The 21,374-nt window shown below is 44.1% G+C and overlaps 1 protein-coding gene across 4 annotated transcripts in view; it reads left to right on the forward strand.

Annotated features, from left to right (window-relative positions):
• ARID5B (AT-rich interaction domain 5B) overlaps positions 1 to 21,374 on the forward strand; it is a 178,415-nt gene that overhangs the window by 144,655 nt on the left and 12,386 nt on the right. For all 4 annotated transcript variants that reach the window (XM_036336832.1, XM_036336831.1, XM_036336833.1 and 1 more), the window contains one exon: positions 8,929 to 9,026. In XM_036336832.1, the coding sequence (XP_036192725.1) occupies positions 8,929 to 9,026 (98 nt within the window). The remainder of the gene's footprint in view (positions 1 to 8,928; positions 9,027 to 21,374) is intronic.

Below are 21,374 nucleotides of genomic sequence, written 5' to 3' on the forward strand. Positions count from 1 at the left end.
CTGCTTTTGTATCTTCTGTATCTTCACAAGGACTTTTTTCCCATGAAACTGCAATTGGTGTCGAATATACAAAAGAAACTTCTGCTAAGTTTCAGGGCATTTGCAGTACTCTTTGAACAAGTAGTACTTATTGTTTTGTTGGATGAATGAATGAATGAATGAATGATCACACAATTAGAAAATCACCTAAACACATACAGGGTGGGGCAAAAGTAGGTTTAGAGTTGTTCATATGGAAAATAATACAGTAATCCTCCTATCTAATAATAGAGAAACATGGTAATTAACTGTAACTTTGCTACCCTTCCCATTGGCTAATCAGTGAGATATGCAAATTAACTGCCAACCAAGATGGCGGCCGGCAGCCAGGCAGCTGAAGCGCACAGGAGGCTTGCTTGCTCCAGTGATGGAGGAAGCCAAGGTTCCCCGCCTGCCGCTGCCGGCCTCTGAGCTGCACTCTAAGAAACAATGTTGCAATATAGAAGCTAAACAAACCCCAGAAACCTGCTTTTAGCCAGCCAGGCCTCAGAGCTGGAGTTGCAACAGTGTTTCAATTATAGAAGCCAAACAAACCCAGATACCTGCTTTCAGCAGCCGAGGTCTCAGAGCTGGAGCCAAGCCCCAGAGCTAAAGCCGGCTCTCAGTTCCAGTGACAGCCATAGAAGGTAAATAAATCCCAGAATACAAAAAAAAAGAAAAAAAGGAGAGGTTGGGAGCTTCAGTCACCCGCCAGCCTGAAAACAGCCCTCAACCCCTCACCCAGACTGGCCAGGCACCCCAGTGGGGACCCCCACCCTGAAGGATGTGTGACCAGCTGCAAACAGCCATCATCCCCTCATCCAGGCTGTCCAGGCACCCAAGCGGGACCCCCACCCTGATCAGGGACACCCTTCAGGGCAAACCAGCTGGCCCCCACCTGTGCACCAGGCCTCTATCCTATATAGTAAAAGGGTAATATGCAAACTGACCCTAACAGCAGAAAGACTGGGAATGACTGGTCACTATGACACACACTGACCACCAGGGGGCAGACGCTCAATGCAGGAGCTGCCCTCTGGTGGTCAGGGCGCTCTCACATGGGAGGAGCTCTGCTCAGCCACAAGCCAGGCTGATGGCTGCCAGTACAGCGGTGGTGGTGGGGAGCCTCTCCTGTCTCCTCAGCAGCGCTAAGGATGTCCGACTGCAGTTTAGGCCTGCTCCCCACTGGCAAGTGGACATCCCCCGAGGGCTGCCAGGCTGCCAGAGGGATGTCTGATTGCCATCTTAGGCCCAATCCCCCAGGGAGCGGGCCTCAGCCAGCAGGTGGTCATCCCCTGAGGGGTCCCAGACTGCGAGAGGGCACAGGCCGGGCTGAGGGGACTCCCCCTCCCCCGAATGCACAAATTTTTGTGCATCGGGCCTCTAGTTAATAAATAATAACACAAGAATAAACTCTGTTTCACATAGTGTAAAACTACTTTTGCCCTACCCTGCATTTATTGTCTTTTGTGTACAAGGCATTGTGTTGGGCATTCTGGGAGATGCAAACCTATCTAGGCCAGTAGTTCTAGTTGCTTACCATCCACAAGAGGTGGCAATAAGAGATATGGTAGAAAAGATCCTGCACCTCCTCATTTAGAGATGAGGGAAGGAAAACTTATTACTCTGATGACAGTTGAGCAGAATTTTGGAGAATAGATGGAATTTAGACATGACAGATCATGGCCTTCCAGGAAGAGAAAATCAAATGGGGAAATAAAACATGGAGGTAGAATAAGGTTGGGCATAGAGAGTTTTTAAGTCACCTAAAGATGAGTGACTAGCTGGCCAGGATGAATGACCATGAGAGAAGGCTGGAGCCCAGTGAGTAGAGATCTTGGATTCTAGGCCCCAGAGTTATTCATCAGGCTGCAGGGGGATATCTTGGAGACTGTTATCCTTTGCCACTTATTCTGCCTTCACTGTGTGTGAAGGTGGAGTAGAGTAGAGAGAGGCTGGGATAAAGGGATATGGAAGACCAGATTGGTGTCTGCCTTTTATCTGGTTATGAGTTTCATGTCACTTCAACAAATCCACATGAGGACTGGTGATCTCTGTGATGGCTCTTTCCCCTTCCATTTCCATTCACACTTCAACTCCCTCATTGTGCATTGGGTCCCTCCCATTCTTCAGAACACTCCAGATTTTTTCATCTCACCTCAGGCAGGGAATCTCCATAGCCATCTTTCTATGAAATCTTCATCTGAGGCCATAAGCTAGATGAAGCTAATTGGTGGGATTTTTTTCTTCCCTCGCTCTCTCCCTTCCTTCCTTCTTCCCCCCCCCCCTTTTTTTATATGCCTCATGTAGGCACTTAAGGTTGCCACTCCCATTCCACACTTAAGCTTTTGAATCTCCTAAGTGAAGAATAAGTTTTTCTTTTGGTATATCTTGGCTAATAAAATTGTGAGATGTTCAGTGAGAATTCAGTTTTGAAGTTAGTCCAGAAGCTGTATGAATAATATCCAAAGCCTGGGGACTTAAGTTGTCATCACAGTGTTACCAAAGGACACTTATCTGAGAGATTATCTGATACCAGAACAACTATAGACTTGTCATTTAGAGCTCAAAAGAGATCTTAGAATCGTCTAGATCAGTGCTTCCCAAAGGTTACTCCACAACTGACGCTCAAATTTTCAATGGGGAACTTTAAAGTATAAGCCATTGTCTAGGCCTCCACACTGAAATATAAACTTTGTTGTAGGGCCTGAGCCTGAGAACCTGAGATTCCCTTTTCTTAAGCTGTCCAGTTGAGGTTAATTCAAAGCTAAGTATAACAGTGATTATTAACACTTCACCTCATGGGTCATAGCTTCAGAATGGGACCCCATTTAAGTCAAATGTCAAAGATTAGAAAGCTATCTTCAGGCCATTACTAACTAAACATCCAACATGTTAACATTTTGTTGACTCAAAAGAAGCCAAAATTTTCCCATGAGTATTTTTCCATTTAGTAAATGGTCATCTAAATTGGGACTCAGTAAGCTATTTTCGTTTTGAATAAGGGAAAGTGTAGCACCCTAACATTTTTTTTTTTCACAAATTGGCCTTTGTGTAGAAAAAGATCCTCGCCATGTTCCAGCCCCAGCCTTTGTTTTACAAATGAGGAAACTGAGGTATAAGGAGGTGAAATTATTTGCAGGGATCATCATGGCATTCTCCCAGTTCTGACAGCTGAGAACGTTGTGCACAATCGTGTTACCCACCATAGCCACTGGAAGTTAAAGGAGATTCATAAATGATCATTCTTTGAGCCTTCCATTCTCAGCAGTCCCTTATGCATCCAGATTGCTTTCTACATAATGTGGGTGATTCTTGGAAAAAAGATTGAATAACCTACCTTTGTTGATAGCATCTTTCAGTCAGTTCTTCATATCTAACATGACCCTTAGCAGATAAACTACTACCTGCTGAAACTATCTGATTCTTGAGAAAAATGTGTGAATTTAGGAGATGGGGGTCAAGAAGTCTGGATGGTATAAATATTAGCAATAGTAAAAAATTTCAGGTTTAAAATTTGTAAATGTATCTCTTCTGCACTTGTGATTGGATAAAAACGTCCCTCTGGAATTCATTCTGGCTATAAAAAGAGGCCATCTTAATTGGTTTGTTTTTGTTTGTGGTTATAAGCTATTTCAAATCTTCTGGTTTGAATTGTGGATTATGGATTATTTCATTTCAGTTCTTCAGTACCCTCAAATTTAATTTAAAAAAGAAAGAGGAGCAAAAGTTTTATTTTAAGCCTTTATGACATTTGACTAGCGGCTATATTCGGTTCTCTTGGGGTCCTCTACCTTTGCTGGAAATGTACATTGTGTCTCTGCGTCCTTAAATTTAGAGATCATAAATATATTGAATGGATTGATTTCCGAAACAAACAAACAATATCCTGGCATTTTGATTGTTTGGCAATGAGGACCCTTCCTTTGCAGTCCTATGTCCAACTTCTTCCACACATTTTAGAGTTTTGGTACTGGCAGTTGAGGATGCAGAACTGGATAAAGTTGCTGATGAGCTAAGAGGCCTGCACTTCAATTTCTGGTGAAGCAGTTAAAGCTCGCAGGGTAGCTTGGGGTATTAGCAGGATGCATCGAGTTGAAGGTGGTTTGCTAAAGTGATTTCCATTTGGCTACCCGTTTGATGGCATGCCAGAGGCAGTATTAGGAAAGAAGGTAGTAGAGCAGGGAGTTGGGTCTTAAGTAAATCTAGAAGCAGAAGACCATGCACGTGGTGCCTTTGGAGAATGTCAGCGAGCAGTCCCCATCTTCCCATGGGTGAGACAGGACCGTTATTTCTCATCTGGAAGGAGTTGCTTATCTTCTTGCTGGAAGGATTAGGCTTTGGCATGAGATTCTGACTTTGAAGAAAGATGACAGTCAGTGACAAAAATGACAGAAATTCTGTCATTTCATGGCATCCTCTCAATCTACGAACCCTAGTTCTCTGGACAGACAAAACCTCTTGCTTAATTCAAAATGTTTGAGGCCAAAGATGATGTCATGCAGTTTTGAAAGGCTCCAGTTCCTGGAGTACTACCAGGAAAAAAAAGTCATCCTCCTTTCATTCAGTCCGCCCTCAAGGTGTCCTGAGAAAGACGCTGTTTCTCAGAGCAGCCTGGGCAGCACCGCTTGCCGGAAAACTCTCCTTTTGACTTCATATTTCCTGCACATTCTTAAGCCATGGAAACTCCAGAGTCCTAAAAGATCTCTGATGGCTGTTTCCTCACCAGGCCACAACAGTGCCAAGATTATTCATCCCTGCAACCTCAAAGGGAGCAAAATCAAGGCTCGAAGTCTGTGTCTTGGGTTAAAACAGTTGTCCAGTTTTTCTTAAGTGACAGGATATTCTCATCAAGTAAAATCACGGAAGGGACAATTCCTTTCCCACGCACTGGACCTGTTTTCTTGACTGGGGTGAGCCAGGTGAAGAGTTAGCTTCGGGCCACCTGTACCACATCGCCTGGGTTCTGAAGCGCAGTTTGAAAACCACTGTACTTATGGGCAGTGAAACTTCATGAACATAAAAGGTGTGGAGTGCTTTTCAGAGTTTCTTGGGTCTTACCGCACTTGGGAAAGAAGTAACTGTCAAGTGTCTTCCAAGTATGAATGGGGCTCACACACACCTAGATTGGTTTATTTCACTTGGGTGTGGTCTGCTCAGCTTTTCATCTTGCTTCATGGTTCATTGTATGGGGCTGTGCTTCCTGCTAAATTATGATCCCTTGAAAGCTGTAACATCTCTTTCTGTTCATGATGCCTTCCCACCCTCAACCCTCCACCTCCATGCCTCTGTACCTGACACAGCGCCCTAAGACAGGAAGCACTAGCAGATGAGTTGCTGTCCTGAACCTCTATCATCAAAGTGAGGACCTTGAAGGAGATGCCAAGAGAAGCACAATCCATGAGAAATAACTGCCGGATGAATTTGGCCATTTTCTTTAGGAAACAAAGAGCCAGGAGTTCTTTGTATCTTTACAAATCTAAAATAAATAGAAGGTGAGGTGGAAATGTGAACATGACCAGGAGGCCTGGAGCTTAGGGAAAATTGATCAAACTAACCCCTTGGCTAGATTACACTTCACCGCTAAATGGGGCTGGGGACTGGATACCAGGAAGCAGACAGTGGTTCTGCCCCAGATAGGGTTTAAAGCTAACACACATCCAGAGAGCACATTGAACAACAGAATAAAAACCCTAAGCAAATGAGTAATTAGGCCCGACGCAGGCATATTAGAACAGAAGGCAGATTTATTCAGGTGGGAGAACGATGCCCAGTAGCTGGGTCAGGAGGACTTCTCAGGTTTTCCCCTCTCTCCTTATCGGGCCGTGCGACCCATTATAAAGTTTGGATAATGGGAGGATGCAGACATTTCTTGCTTTAGAGCCTGTGGCCAGCATTTGTATTAAAAGTGCACCTGGACACACACAAAAATAAAGTTGGGCACCTAGGAGAACTGTGCACTTAAAAGCACTTCGCAGTTGGAAAGAGCACAGTTGATGACTTTCCTGTGGAAAGAAAATGTCTCAAAATGGCCCGATTCATCCAGGCTGGCCAGTGGACCCTAAGGAAATGGAGAGACCGTTTCCTCGGAGGCCAGGCCCTTGTTGTCTTCACTCCAGATGAGTCCTCACTAGTGAAAACTGTATTTAAAAACGGGAGCCTGCCGGCTTGGGGCTAACACAGACCCCTGGCCTGCTGCTCACTGCTTGTTAGCACCAAGTGGGGCTTGATGCTGGCTTCCTGCTGCCACATTTCAATCCGAGAGGGAGGAAGATTTTTGTTTCCCTTTTGACGATTCATTATTTCTTCTTAAAGAAGTTGTGCCATCTCTGTGATAGGCAAGTATTTAACAGGGCATTCCCTAGTCTAGATGATAGGATGTGGGAGGGGGACATGGTCAGATTCCAAAATTATCCTTATCAGCAGTGGTCTCTTCTTCATTACATTTTCCACAATCTGTATTATTTTGTGTAGGTGTTTGGTCAATTGTTTATTGCTGACACCCCCCCCCTCCCCCTCAAGGATGAAGTCATGTTGGGTCTGGTTGTCATTGTTGCATCTCAGCTGCTAGCACAGTGCCCAACAGATGGGAGATGTTCAGTACATGCCGAATGAATGGCTGTGTGCATGGATGGATTCAGATATAATTGGAACTTATCCGTGACTCTGTGGTGACCATCATAGTAAAACCTCTGTTCTATCTAGAGGCAGGAGCAGCCAGGGCAGAAGGAACCATAGTTTTATTGGGTTCTTTAAGAGTAACATTGTAGAGCATTATTAACCTAGCCCGCCCCCATGGGTTCTTGCTGACCTCGTCGTTAGGCTCTTTGCCCACTAGGTCAAAGTTGAGAACTTGTAGCAGAAGTTATACTTCCCACAGTCATCTGCCTCACCTGAAGCAAAGGGCCCCTGGAGTTCTGTGTTATCACCCCGCTCCAACCATGGGCTATTCAGGAGGACATTCTGATATGGAGGCTGCTTTGATGTCGCAGGAAAAGGTCTGCTTTGGGGACCCTAAGACATCAGTATGAACCTTGGTTTTGCCATTCTGCTGCTGTGTACCCTTGGGCACATCATGCAACCTCCCCTCGGAGTCTCCCTTCCTTCTATAATCCGCCTCACAGGCTGATGGGAGGATTAAATGACATTATGGATGTGAAATCTCTTTATAAAATATGAAATGCAGTGTACAGGAGATCCAAGAGTGACAGGAGTGGTGGTCTGTTGTGAAGTGATTGCAGGGACACATGCAGGCTGTTTCCTGGCCCTGCTGGGCTCCCAAGGCCCTCACACCTCATCTGAGAGAGGTTTCTTCTTCCTTCATTCTTCCTGATTCTCTCATAGGCCAGCCTGAAATTGTATTCTTTAAAAGGCTGGAGGGAGCTTTTCATTAAATATAACATAACTTCCAAAATATGTAGTGTTTTGAGTGTTTTGAAAGGGGCTTGAAACCGTTTATTATAATCGAAACCAAGCCACAAATAAAGGAGGGTTCATTTTTAGCTACACCTGCTAGTGGAGGTAAAGGTGGTTCTTTCTAATGAGAACCATTGGAACAAATTGGTTCAAGAATGATGGACGTGAAATTGAACCATGCAGAACTCACATTGTCTCGAGGTCCCACTGGGGCCTGTTGAGAAGGCTTTACAGGAATGAAGGGGTTCTCTTGATTTGAAATGGAAAAGATACCTCTTACCTTCTAATGTTTAACCGCCCTTGCCCTCCTCCGTACAGATTACAATTTCAAGCCCCTGGTGGCAAGTGCAGAGTTCCTCCCCCTGGATTACTGTCTTTAGCCCCGAAGTGGGCTCCATGGGCAGCTCTGGGGGTATTTTTCACAAGAAGCCTCCTGCTCTGATTGTATTAAATGCACGGCCCTCAATGCCACGCCCTGCCCCCTCCACAGTCCACTCACAGTTTCCCTGTGATCTAATTTGGAAACTTTCACGGGGGCCTTAGAACTTGTTCTCTCTTCCTAGTTCAAGGAAACACTGGGCTTGCTGGGATGTCGCAAATGATGGGGTTTCCCGCAATTCATCATCTGCCAGATCACGCATCTGCTATTCTGTAAAATCTTAATTTACATACGAAAATAGAATGAAAGAAAAATAAATAAAACAAGACCATAGTGTGCCGTTCAGTACGTCGCAAGCTGTTTGCTTTTATTCACCTAACTCAAAAATGTACATAGCTTGCCTTTTAACTTTGGAATATGTTCCTTTTCATAGGATTTGATTGATACCCCATTTTCCCAATCTAAGTGAATAAAAATAAACAGCTTGCGTGACATGTACAGTTGTAGATTTTGATTTGATGGTTAGAGGAGCTGTCATAAAAATGTAGCTGGAAATGACTGCAAATTCCATAACCAACTTGATCAGTGTAATTAGTTGATGTTGTGATTTATTTAGTTTTAAAAATAGGCAACATATCACAGAGTTCAAAAGTCAGAAGATACAAAAGCATGTTTGGTGAAGAGGGTTTCTCTTCACGTGGCCACCCTTTTCCACACCCCTCGAGCAAACTGTGTTAATTCTGTTCATTTACACTGAGGTACTAAGATATATTTTAGGAAAATTTTTATTTTCTTTTGATGCTGTACCACATGACATCAAGGAACAGAGTACAAGTTTGAGACCTTGGGGGGCAAATAACTACATAAGTATCAAGGGAGGTTGGATGAAAATATACTAAGGGTGACAAAATACAGAGCCAAAGGTTGAATTCCATTTTTATTGTAAAGTGAGAACTCACTGTAAAACCATGTCTCCCCATGTACCCATTTGGACTTCCCTGTTTCTGGGTTTCCAGAAGCAGATCATTCTCCTCTGACTGTTGCATATGTATTGAATCCTGCCACTGTGAATCTCTTACGATGCAAGATTGAATTTCCCATTGCCATTCTTTCAGATAACAGCCCGCCGTCAATGGAAACACATTTATGATGAATTAGGCGGTAATCCTGGGAGTACCAGCGCTGCCACGTGCACCCGCAGACATTATGAAAGGTAAAAAAAACCAAAAAACACCAAAAAACTTTTTTTTTTTTTTTAATTTTGGAAAGTCGTTGCTTATTTGAAAGTGTGTTAATTAGATGGCATTTCTGGTCAGGGATTAGACCAGAGGGAAGGGACCTTTTAGGAAACAGAAAAATATTCCGCCAGCATTTTCCTTTGCATACCTCCTTGTGAATTTTAAGGGACATGGCTTTCTCTGGTTACTGGGGCTAAAATTAGATGTTCTTTTCAGTTGTCTTTTATCCTGTGACCACCTGCCTGACAATACTGTCCCTCCCCCACCCCAAGCATAGATTACTCAATATGTTCTCTGAGAAGCTTTAGAATCTAGGAAACATAGGTCTGCATTGTTACTATGAGGTCGCCATGTAACTATATTAACATTGAAATGTCTTAATGTTGAATGTATTAATATTGCAAAGTAGGCATTTCTTTAATAAGGAAATTGGCCCGAGATAAGATCTTTTGTTTTCTCCCATCTTGGTATTTTTATTCTATGGCTATGCTTTTGACCTGGGAAATTCTTTCTTGCCAATCTCTGTGAGGTCTGGTTTTCTAATAACTAAAGTTTCTTCAGGAGGGTGATGATAATGCAAACAAGAAGTAATCAAATTAGACTAATCTGAGGGTTATCTCCACAGGAGTATTTTCCCTTTGAATTAGGGCTGTGATACCCAACATCGAAGACCAGTTAGCAAATCCATGCATTATCCCTGCTCTGTGCTTCAAGCCCATACCTTATTTATTTAGGTCACACCAACTTCTTTATCAATGGCATTTCCCTTCTGAAGTGTCAACTGACTCAGCTGTCTGATTTCAAATTCAGAGCTTGTGAGATCCAAGTAGAAGCTGGATAGTTCATAAAGGTTTGGTTTCCCACTGGATTACATTTTTTAAAAATGTTTTTATTGATTTCAGAGAGAGGAAGGGAGAGGGAGAGGGAGATAGAAACATCAAGGATGAGAGAGGACCATTGATTGGCTGCCTTTTACATGCCCCACATGGGGAATCGAGCCCGCAAACCAGGCATGTGCTGACCGGGAATTGAACCCTGCCCTCCTGGTTCATGGGTCGATGCTTAGCAGCTGAGCCACACCGACAGAGCTGGATTACATTTTTTTAAAAAGTTTTGTCTTTGAATTTGAATTATGAATTTGTCTACCAGTAAAGAAAACACAGAAACCACACCAGGTATTCAACAAAGAAAATTTACTATTGGGATTGCTTAACCAAGTGTTGGCGTGAAGCACTACATTAATCCGAAGGTAATAACCAGTTTTCTTAGGGCTGGGAGAATAGAGAAAAGAGGTGTTGCCATCCAGATGTTCAGAGAGTGGGCCTCACAGATCTGGGGTTCAGACCCCTTCTGGGGAGAGGCACCCAACCTGTGCTGGTGCTTCAGAGGCGGAGCCAGTGGAGCTGGGCTCAGACCTAGGAGGCTGTGCTCCCTGGAGGGTGCTCCGCCTCAGAGGAAAGGCACTGAAAGAGGCTAGAGGCTGGAACCAACTGCTGCTGCTAAGTTACTGTGGGGTTGGCACTGAAATGAACAGCAAGCAAAATACAAAGAAAGAGGTCCCTCTTCCTCTGACCTGGTAGGGCCCCATTTGCAGAACCCCAGTAAGAAGAGAGCTGACAAATGAGATGTAATTTACAGAGCCCCAGTCCCAGCATCACCAAACAGAGCACAGAGGGTGGAATTGGCGATGAGACATTAATCCCACCTGAGCCCAGGTGGCCCCAGGTGATTAGCAAGGTGTTGAACCCTGCCTTGGCATTTCCCTCTGCCATCTAGGCCCCTCACATTGTGGTGATCAGATACAAGGTGTCTTGAGTAATTAGTAATTAATACAAGTTAAGTGCCCAAATTTGCAGATGATTGATTTAAAAAAATATAAACCAGCCCAGCCCATGTGGTTCAGTGGTTGAGAGTTGACCCATGAACCAGGTATTTACAGTTCCATTCCCAGTCAGAGCACATGCCTAGGTTATGGGCTAGATCCCCAGCAGAGGGACGTGCAGGAGGCAGCCAATCAATGATTCTCTCTCATCATTGATGTTTCTATCTCCCTTTTCTTTCCTCTCTGAAATCAATGAAAAAAATATATATTTTAAAAAATAAATAAAATTTAAAAATCAGACTCTATGGAAAATAATGCCACTCTCCCTCATTTGAACCCATCATGATTTTAAAGGAGTCAGCCATGCTCCTGCGTGCCGTGGGAGGAAAGTTTAGGAACTACTGATCTCAATGGCTTACTTCCCTTTAATGGTTTCGGCAGAGAAGGGCAGAGGACACTCCAAACTGTTCAGGGGCCTGAAGAAGTTCTGCTTTGGGCAAAGAAGCTCTTGGCTAAAACTGTACTTAGTGACCAAGGCCTATTTCACTCATTCTTGCTAGTCACAGGCTATGCTGACACAATTAAAACAGGTGACTAGATTGATGAAGGACCACCATTTTCAAAAAGGGTTCAAGGAGTTGGAAAGAGTCAGGATGTTGTGGGCAAACGTCTAGCAGAAGATGTTTTTGGAAATTTGTAAGTCCTTTCAAATCAGATCAAAGCCTGAGGGGTGTTTTCCTCTGTCGCTGGTTCCTCTGGTCTCTCATTCCTTTCACGCTGGTTATAGACACTGGGTCCTTTTCCTGTTTCCCTACCCACAGCTTTATTATCCTAGAACAGTGGTCGGCAAACTACGGCTCTCGAGCCACATGCGGCTCTTTGGCCCCTTGAGTGTGGCCACGAAGTTTCAATCGCACTGTACGTGCGCGCCCGCACGTGGTATTTTGTGGAAGAGCCACACTCAAGAGGCCGCAGTTTGCCGACCACTGTCCTAGAAGATGAAGAAGAAATGAGTGATCTCCTATGCAGTATCCACTGATTTATTTTTCATGGGGTGTGGCTCACGTTTCCCGTAAATGTTTTCATTTTCCAACAAGAAGAGGGGAAAAAAAATATAGCCAGTTCCTCAGTAAATGTTGCTTGTGTATTAGTTGTGCACTTTTGGTTTATTAATGAGTGTAATAATGAAAGTGCGAGTTGTTGAAAAGAATCAATGGGTGTTTTTATTTAAGGCATAGTAGGAATGGTACAATGCCTGTGAACGCATCATTGTTGCTGAAGGCCTGATGCGTCCACACTTGCCTCTGATTGGCTTAAATCAAATGGGTCCAAGCACTTCATAAAAATGTCTTTGTCAGCCTGCTTTTGCTTCCAAACCTATTCATCTCTGTCAGTTTTTAATATTAGTACCAGGCTCCTGGCCATAGTCCATTAGTACTGTACTTAATTGCTCATGTTACAGCTGATCACCAATATAAAAAGCATTAACGTTTCCCCATCGTGAGACCGTTGCTATGTAGATGTCTCAAACTCAGCAAAGCTTATGAAGTGTGGCTGTTCTGGCCATTTCTTGCTGAGGGTTTATAGATGAAAGTTACTGTAGATGATAATGCAAAGAAAAATATCCACCTCCTTGGGGGCAGGACCCTTTGAAGGGGAATGTTTTCTTCCTTCCTCAACCCTTGATTTAAGGTGCCCCCCACATGCTCGCTTCCATCAGCCAAGGAACAGAAAGGGAAATGATTACTTTTATGGAATTCCCTTAGTTTGATTTTTCTGGAACAGTCATTCACTTTTAAAGGCTTTGTTTTCACATGCAGATTTGTTTTCTTTCTAAATGTTTTTGAGCACATGCAAGGGGGGTGGGGGGGAATCTTTACACAGAATACCAGATTACAGGTTTTGACTTTCCTGAATACATTACATGGTCTGTTTCTGTAGGGCACATGAAGTTGTTATCAGGGATTGAAAAAAGAAGCGAAAGCACTGTATGCTGTGTTTTTCTGAGTATTTCGAGAATCAAAACCATAAAGTATTTGTTTGGGGGGAGGAGTGAGGGTGAGCAATTACATTTCACCTTCTCGCAGACTTCGTGCCCAATTTCAAATTCTAACCTTTTGCTCTTCCCGTAAGCATTCCTCGGGCAAGACTATCCTGCCGTGTGGCTCAGGCGGCTTCCTTTGCAGTGACTTGGGGTGAGCTGTACCCAAGCCAGATGCGTTCGCGCAGAATCCGGGTGACAGTCAGCTGGAGCTTCGGCCTTTTTCCTCTGAAGTTGGAAGGCCGGGTGTGGGAGGTTTGTGTTTTGAGGGAGATAAGCATGTGCTTTAAGATAAATGCCAAAAATATATCAGGTTCCAAGGAATTCAGCTAATTATATTGTGGGAGAAGGCCAGGGGAAGTAAGGTGAGCTACAATCCTGTTCGTGTCTGTTCATGCCCAGGACATTGGTGTATCCTTGCTCATTTTGACAACCTTGAAGTTAATTGATGCCCAATGCAGAAAGTCCCAGGCGGGGTGGCAGCCTTTTAGATTTGAGAGGTCCCTGAGCCATCTTCTAGGCCAGTGTTGCCCAGTGAGGTTTTCTGACCCGTCTGTGAACCGTTGGCTACTAGGCCAGGGTTAGCCAAGCACAGCCACTGCAAATAAGCATCGATACACTTATGGAGCAACCTGCCAGGATAACTTTGTGTCTGCTGGTTAAAATAAAAAATGAGGCTTGTGTTTTGCATGCCTCTTTAAGTATTGCCTTTTTCCAGTAATTCATTTTGATGGTGTTTTATGAAAGTGTCGGTAGACAACAGATGGGACATTTAGGAAACTAGTCCTTCACCCAAGGCATTGGAGAAGTATTGCTCCGCACCAGTGGTCACAAGCTCAAGTGTGTACAGGAGCAGGTAGCGTAGGTAGTGCAGGTGGCCAGCTGGGAAAGTGGGAACCTGGCACAGACAACCCAGTCCAGGGAGGCCCGGTGGGATCAGCCAACACTCTTGCCTCAGGCGGATACAGCCTCTATGCTTCCAGACCTTCCTTGTTTTGGAGATAATTTTTATGTGGAGTCATCTGACTTGCAAATATTGGTCTCAGTATTTCTGAAAGGATTTTTACATAAGCTAAACTAAACTTGCCCATGGGCAGAATGTAGCCTGCAGGCGGCCAAGTTCTGTACCACACGAATCAAATCCAGTCTCTGCGTCAACGCCCTGCCCTGGGAGGGCAAGGAAGAAGCACCACCGTTGGAGGAGCTCTCCATCTAAACACTCCCACGTGCTGGGCTCCACGTCCTCCGTGGCTTCCACCCTGCTTTTCGGGGCTGCCTGGTTCTGCTGCTCCCTCTTCTAGGTGAGGTGCCGCGAATGCTTGGCAAAGCTCCTCACTCATATCAGGTCTTCCTGTTCCATGCAGCCAAGCCTCAGAACAGGATCTGGGGATTGAACCAGCGTGGCCTGCTCTCATGTAGATGCCTCTAGTTTGTGTCCCTCGGAATACCCGAAGCCGGTCCAGATGTGGTCAGTAGTACTTTTGGGGACGGCATGGACAGTGTCGGTCTCTCAGTGTAGCCTAAGATGATGTTTGACATCGGTAAGAAGCCTAGCTCAGTGGCCAGTTTTTCTTGGGCTGGCTAGATTTGCCTTTTGGGGTTGTTGCTGTCCTCGAGGGGCAGTGGTGACTCTTGAACATCAATCATGTGCAGAATACTCGCAGGGATGATGAACACATATGAACTGAAGAGTTTAGACTAGGGCTGGCAAGCAGTGACGAGGTGCCTATGCTACCACATTCATGGCTGATGCAGCCAAGGGAACACAGTGCTGCTCCCCAGGAGACAAAACTCTGTCTCAGAATTCTTCCCTATACGCCAGCACCAGCCCTACTCCCAACGCACTCGAGCTATGAGGTGCTGTACTCTTGGCTTATCGCGCTTATCATATGCTCATACTCATAGTCCACACTTACCAGAAAGGGATTTTAATGTGCAGGGCTGTAAATACCGTAGTAACAGATACAAATAATAAGTTCAACATGGATCAAAGACAGAATTTCCAACTGGAATGAGCAGTCTTCCAGAAGCATCCAGAATGTGAACTGGATCTTAAAGAAGTTAGGTTAGAACTTGAGGTAGATCACCATAAGTTGTCTAAAATAATTCAGTTGTAGAATTCAAGAACAGTCAAACTTTGAGGGCAAGAACCATGTGATATTGTTTCCTTGAGGACCCACCTCCCCCCAGTGCACCCAGTACAGCATCACAAACATATCAGGGACTCAAGAATTAGGGATTGAATGAATTAAATGAAATCCAAACAAAAAAGGACAGTTTCACCCTGGCCAGTTTGACTTAGTGGTCAGAGCATTGGCCCACAGACTGAAGAGTCTCAGGTTCAATTCTGGTCAAGGGCATGTGTCTTGGTTTCAGGCTTAATCCCCAGCCCTGGTCAGGGCGCCTGTGGGAGGCAACCAATTGATGTGTCTCTCTCACATTGATGTTTCTCTCTCTGTCTCTCTCCATCCCCGCCACTCTCTCAAAAAATCAATGATAAATATCCTCAGGTGAGGATTAACAACAACAAAAAAGGAACGTTTCCTCTAGGAAATGTGTGAAGAGGTAGGAGCTAGGTGATGGGGAGGGCCTGTCAGGAGAGATCTAAGGCTGAATTTCCAAACTGGATACACCAAAGACAGTTTCCTTCTCCATGTCTTTTAATTCTCTTGCCCTGAGGTCCAGCCGGTAGATCATGTCCCATCTTCACCCGTGGTGAGTTGACCAATCGTGGACTTACTTGCATTTCCTTTCTAAACACTGTCTTGGTAAAGGGGCTCTAGCCAGTGGTCCCTGTGTTGGTCACATCTCTGCAACACTGCCACCCCGGCACTCTCATCTCCCCTTTCCCCAAACCCACAGAAGGCTTCCTGGCCCTTATCAATGACCAGCAGCCAGGAATCCTGAGACCGGGTGCTGGGATTTAGGCTGAGGCTGCGCTGCTGCTCTCCCGTCTTCACCTCCCCTCACTTGTCCTTCTGAGAGACTCGAGTTGAGTGGGTATAAGCACCCTAAGCCTGGAGTAGCCTCTTATCACCTTTAAAGAATTTCCCCCTAAAGGACAGTCAGGTAATTTCATAAGCAAGGGCCTCCCTCTGAAATCTCTCAGCATGCTTAACATGCTCTGATAACTTTCCAATGCCTTGATATTTCCAGAAACTTTTCAAAAGGAAAACAAAACCCTTGCCAAGCCCTGGAGTAGAAAAACTGGTTTCAGTTTTTTTAAAAAAAATAAATAAATAAACAACAGCTTTGAGGGAAAAAAATCTCTCTTTAAAAATTCTTAAATTTGTCTCCAAATGCAAGTTGTAATTAATAGAAGTTGGAGTTTACACAGTTGAGTGTAAAAACACCCTCAGGCACAAGCTAATCAAGTGTGTATGTCATGCTGTAAACTACAGCAAGTTCTTTGTTTGACCCAAAAAAAGAAAATAGCTTGCCAAACAGCAGTTTTTCTTTGTCAAGCTCCTTCATTGTCTCATTTTTGTTTCCCCCCTGTCTCCCCCACCCCACTTCCCTTTGGACCTTGCTGTTGTACTTAAGAAACTTTGCAGGTCCATGTCTTATTGATAGTTTTCATCAAGCATGAATTTAAATTTGATAATAGATTAGGTGTCTTAGCCCCATTTCTTTCTGATAAATAACGAGAGGTTTCTACTTATGATTTTTCTGTCCTCGGGGCTTTATCATTAAGATTAAATAACTGTACTCTCAAGCATGCCACTGCACAAACATCTTTTCAATTATGTGAGTAACAGATGCCTTCACAAAGGAACTATTGAAAATTCAGAAAGCATGTTCCCAAAAAGAAAGGAGGGGAAAAAGTATCAGATGACAAAAGAATGTAATTGTTTACCGTTAAAGTATATCCTTAACTCTTCCACTGAAAGCCTCTTGGAACGTTTTGTTTTTGTGCAAGTTATTGCAAAGTTTGATCAACATAATAAATGTTTGGGGGAATTGTTGAGCATGTCAGCAGCTCTGGAATCCGTGGTATCTCACATGCATGGGACTTAAATGCCATAGCTGTTTGCCTGTTTTGACATATAGACACTGCCTGCCTTCACTTGCGCGGTGCACATGCTGCAAACACTGTAGATATATTTGTCCATTATTCTTGACATGATGTTCATCTGCTCTTAAAATGGACCCGTGCAGCGTGATTCTGAGTTAGTTGTTGTTTTCTTATTGAGAAGAATTGCTGCCATCTCGGCTGGCTGGCATCGAGGAGGGAGGGCTGGGTCTCTTTATGATCCATGCCCTCTGTTCTGAGCCTGTATTTTAATCCCTGGGGCATAAAGTCAGCCTTTTTTATATCCATTCGAACTTTTCTTCAGTGTGGTCTTCGCATGAAAGACCTGGAGGTAACATCCATCTATCGACACACTCTTAGGAGTGGCAGGGAGGCATCCTAGAAGCAGAGCCACCGAGGGGCTCCCAGGCTAGCTGGGGAGACGATGGGAACCCCAGACTTGGTAAGATGAAGTGCTCCGGGCTGGTGTGCATGGGGGATATGGCTCTTGAGATTCTCTTGCCATCCAACGTGAAGCTGGGCCTGATCCAACTAGGGTTACTACCTTTTGGAGGGTTGTAGCCCTTTGTAGAAGCGTTAGTGTGCCCAGTGCCCAAGCCACAGGACTGCTTTTGTTGCAGGGGTTGGCCCTTCATTTCCACATAGGTGTTGCCTTTGAGAAAGGAGTGCTCGCTCCGATTTCTTAGAGAGTTCTCTTAACCCAGGTGTGATCATTTCAGTATCTCCCGTGTCGGCGTTTCTGTGACCTTGCTGAGATGAAGGCGCTCAGACTAGCCGAGGCAGGCAGGCCTGTGTTTGCTCTCCAGTTTTGGCATTTAGAAGCTGCATGCCTTTGACTCGTCATTTAGTCATTTCACTTTGAACCTCCGTTTCTTCATCCATGAAATGAGGATAAAACAATATGCCTGTGGATATTTCCTTGGGTTGGACTTAAGTCAAGACATACTAAGTGCCTGGTGTTGATAGGAACTTACTACATGGTGGCTGCTATTGATATTTTTTTTTAAATATATTTTATTGATTTCTCACAGAGAGGCAGGGAGAGGGATAGAGAGTTAGAAACATCGATGAGAGAGAAACATCGATCAGCTGCCTCCTGCACACTCCCTACTGGGTATGTGCCTGCAACCAAGGTACATGCCCTTGGCCGGAATCGAACCCGGGACGCTTGAGTCTGCAGGCTGACGCTCTACCCATTGAGCCAAACCAGTTAGGGCTGCTGCTATTGACATTGTAATGCCTAACCAATATGTAAGCGCAGTCTGAAGTTTTTCTCCCCTCCCTCCCACCTCACTGTCATCCAGGCCTCCACAGCCCAAGTGACTCCAATTCAAGGGCCCCGTTGTCCCTGAGCTGCCTCTTTCATTCTACACCAGTGGTTCTCAACCTTGGCTGCACATTAGAATCACCTGGGAATCTCTTTAAAATCCTGATTTCTGGGCCTCATCCTCCAGAAATTCTGTTTCTTTGTTACTAATGTTGTGGCCTCACCCCATAACAAAGAAACAGAATTCTCGGAGGATGAGGCCCAGAAATCAGGATTTTAAAGAGATTCCCAGGTGATTCTAATGTGCAGCCAAGGTTGAGAACCACTGCTCTGCACCTTTGTGAGAGTCAAACCGCCACCTTGCTGGGCCCTGGCACCACGACCCTTCCTTTCCTCTCTTTGCTTAGTTAGGGTCACAGTCGCTCCAGGACCATGGAGGTAGGTGTCCGAATTATCAATAGGCCTAAGAAACAAGCCTGCCTCCATTTCCAGGGGCACATGGAATTAACGCCTTAAAAAGGTCTTCTTGTTCTTCTTCTGCTGCCTTTAGAGCAGATAAGGCAGCCCCTGGTGAGCCGGTCATTTTCCCAGGGCAGAGCTTTGCTGAAGACAAGTGTCCATGTTCTGTGGTTGAGAGCCATGGGCCACGTACCTTTTAGGTATCTTGGCATAGAATACAAATGATGCTATGTATACCTACTTTCTTTGTCAAAAGCTGGCTACAGTTGACCCTTGGTAGCTCATGGGCCAGCCAAGTCTTTTGCACAGAATCCATGTTGCATTCTCCCACCATTTTCTTGGCCAATGCTAACTTTATTTCCCTCTGCCTCCAAAATATTCTGCTCCCAGTCACCAGCAGATCTTCGGGCCTGGATTTTTTTTTTTAGTTTTTGCTGGTTTGATACCATAAGAGAACCTATGAAGTAAGTAAGGTGAGGTTCAAATATAACTCTAAAGATCCCCCCCCTTCCTTTCCCCCACTCTCCAGATTGAATCAGTTCCAGAACATGATTAAAATATCATTTTTCAGAGCTCTATAAATAGATGGATTCTCATTTCTCCTCTTAAGTACTGTTTGCTAAATGTTTTGGCCCAAAAGTTCAGTCATTCCACGCCGGCATTAATCAATATAGGAGACATTAGCAGTTACTCGCTCAGATGAGATTTGACATTAGTTTTCCTCTGCCCTCGGGGAGGGGAGGGGAATGTTGCCTAATAAAGATGAAGGGTCTTTTCTTCTTTTGTATGAAATGCAAATGTTGAGGACATGGATGGTATACATTTCTCAAAAGCAAGCAAGGCTGCTGCTTTTTGTTGAGAAAGAGAGGAAAGGCCTGGGAGGATTTTAGAATTTGTAAATATAAAATTATCTGCCTCAGAGTTTAAAAAAATAATAAAAGGGAGAAAGAGTTGGCAGGTTGCCAGATTACTTACATTACAGTAATAGATTTGCTGACCCCTGACTTCTGCTGTAGAGAAATGTATTGAATTTTTCATAATATCAGATGAGGCAGATCTAAAATCCTAGTACACTGAGCACCATTATTTAACTTGAGATTTAACAAAGCCGAAATCTTTACAAACCAGCAATTTCATGTATAATGATAATTTAGTGGCTCAGACGCTAATAAATCAAGGTTATAATGCCATTGATTTGTTCATTTTAATTTGGGTTGATTTTAAGTTGTCTTTATTTAAAAAAGAAAGCAAAAGAAGCAGGAGAAAAGAATCTTGCTTTTCACAGTGACTGAATTTAATAAGAATCTCCTTGATAGCAAAAGGCTCCCCTACTGTTTCTGCTTTGGGGTGGAAAATGTTATTCTTGTATTATTCCGAGGGGAAAAAAATCTCATGCTGCTACAAATCTCATGTCTATGGCAAGATGTTATTTTTTAATACAGGATGGCTTACCTATTTCAGATCCATTAATGGCATCATAAATAAGCATTTTGCTAATCTGAAATGTGAAATCTGGATAATAATAAAGACCCATTTATCTGCCCAGCTTTCAATCCTCAGACTAGATGTAGATCATGGGGGGATCTTTCTAATGAATACATTGCTTCTTTCCCCATTACTTCCACCCACCTTAAACCCAGCCTGCATTCTCAGCGTTGCAGTCCATGGAAAAGATTTCTCCTGTGTAATGAGTTCTTGGGGGCTGAGGTGCATTTTTGCTTTTATCTGTGCCGTCTGGAGACTGATTGAATCTTTGTTGTACTACAAATATCTGAGGAATAATCATCTGCAAGGTACAGGCATGTTGCATTCCACTAAATTCTTTATATAGTACAAACCTCAGCTTCCTGCATTGGGCAATGTTGACCTTCTATTGGCGAACCTGTTTTTAACGCTATCGCATGTACGTTAAACGTTTCAATGTTCAGAAACTTATAATAGCTTCCCTCCCTTAGACTGTAAAAACCTCTAATAATTAGATGATAAGATCACATCCTGTGGGGTAATTGTATTATACCATGACAGGATGACTGAAAAACATTCAGTGAAAAGCGCAGCAAACGGAAATCCCTACATGAACAGCGATTGTTTGGGTGCCGTGCGAGACCATGCCCTGTTCTTCAGGGGCTTAGCTGGTCATATTTCTACTTGTTCCCTTTTAGCTGCTGCCTTTCTTGTTTTATTTTGGGAGCCTTTTTTTCACCGAGCCACTATAATTATCTTTCAGTGATTTAGAATGGAAAAAAAAAACACACACTCAATTGACCTTTATACACACACATTCTTCTCTCTCTCTCTCTCTCTCTCTCTCTCTCTCTCTCTCTCTCTCTCTCTCTCTCACACACACACACACACACACACACACACACACACACTCCCTTTGGAAGCCTGAACAAGCAGGGCTTATGTTTGGATTCAGTTTTACCTTAGTCATGCCTCTTTCCAGATACAAGAAACATTTAATTCCAGATTTCCTGCTTCTGGCTTTAGGCCTTTGACCAGCAAAGTGAAATGTATTTTTTACTGCTGTCGGCCAGCCAGCTGCTGAGTTGAGTGAAGAGGGGGGAAAAAATAAAAGAAAAAAGAAATGAAATGGAAATGTTGCCCTGCCTCTTGAACTTGCAAAATTATAAATTACAGCCTCCTTAGCACCCATCTAGAGAGCTGGGTCAGCCCAGACTGTCAAGACCAGAGGGGAGGG

The sequence above is a fragment of the Myotis myotis genome, unplaced genomic scaffold, assembly GCF_014108235.1.
Source record: "Myotis myotis isolate mMyoMyo1 unplaced genomic scaffold, mMyoMyo1.p scaffold_m19_p_15, whole genome shotgun sequence".
NCBI classification, from domain to species: Eukaryota; Metazoa; Chordata; class Mammalia; order Chiroptera; family Vespertilionidae; genus Myotis; species Myotis myotis.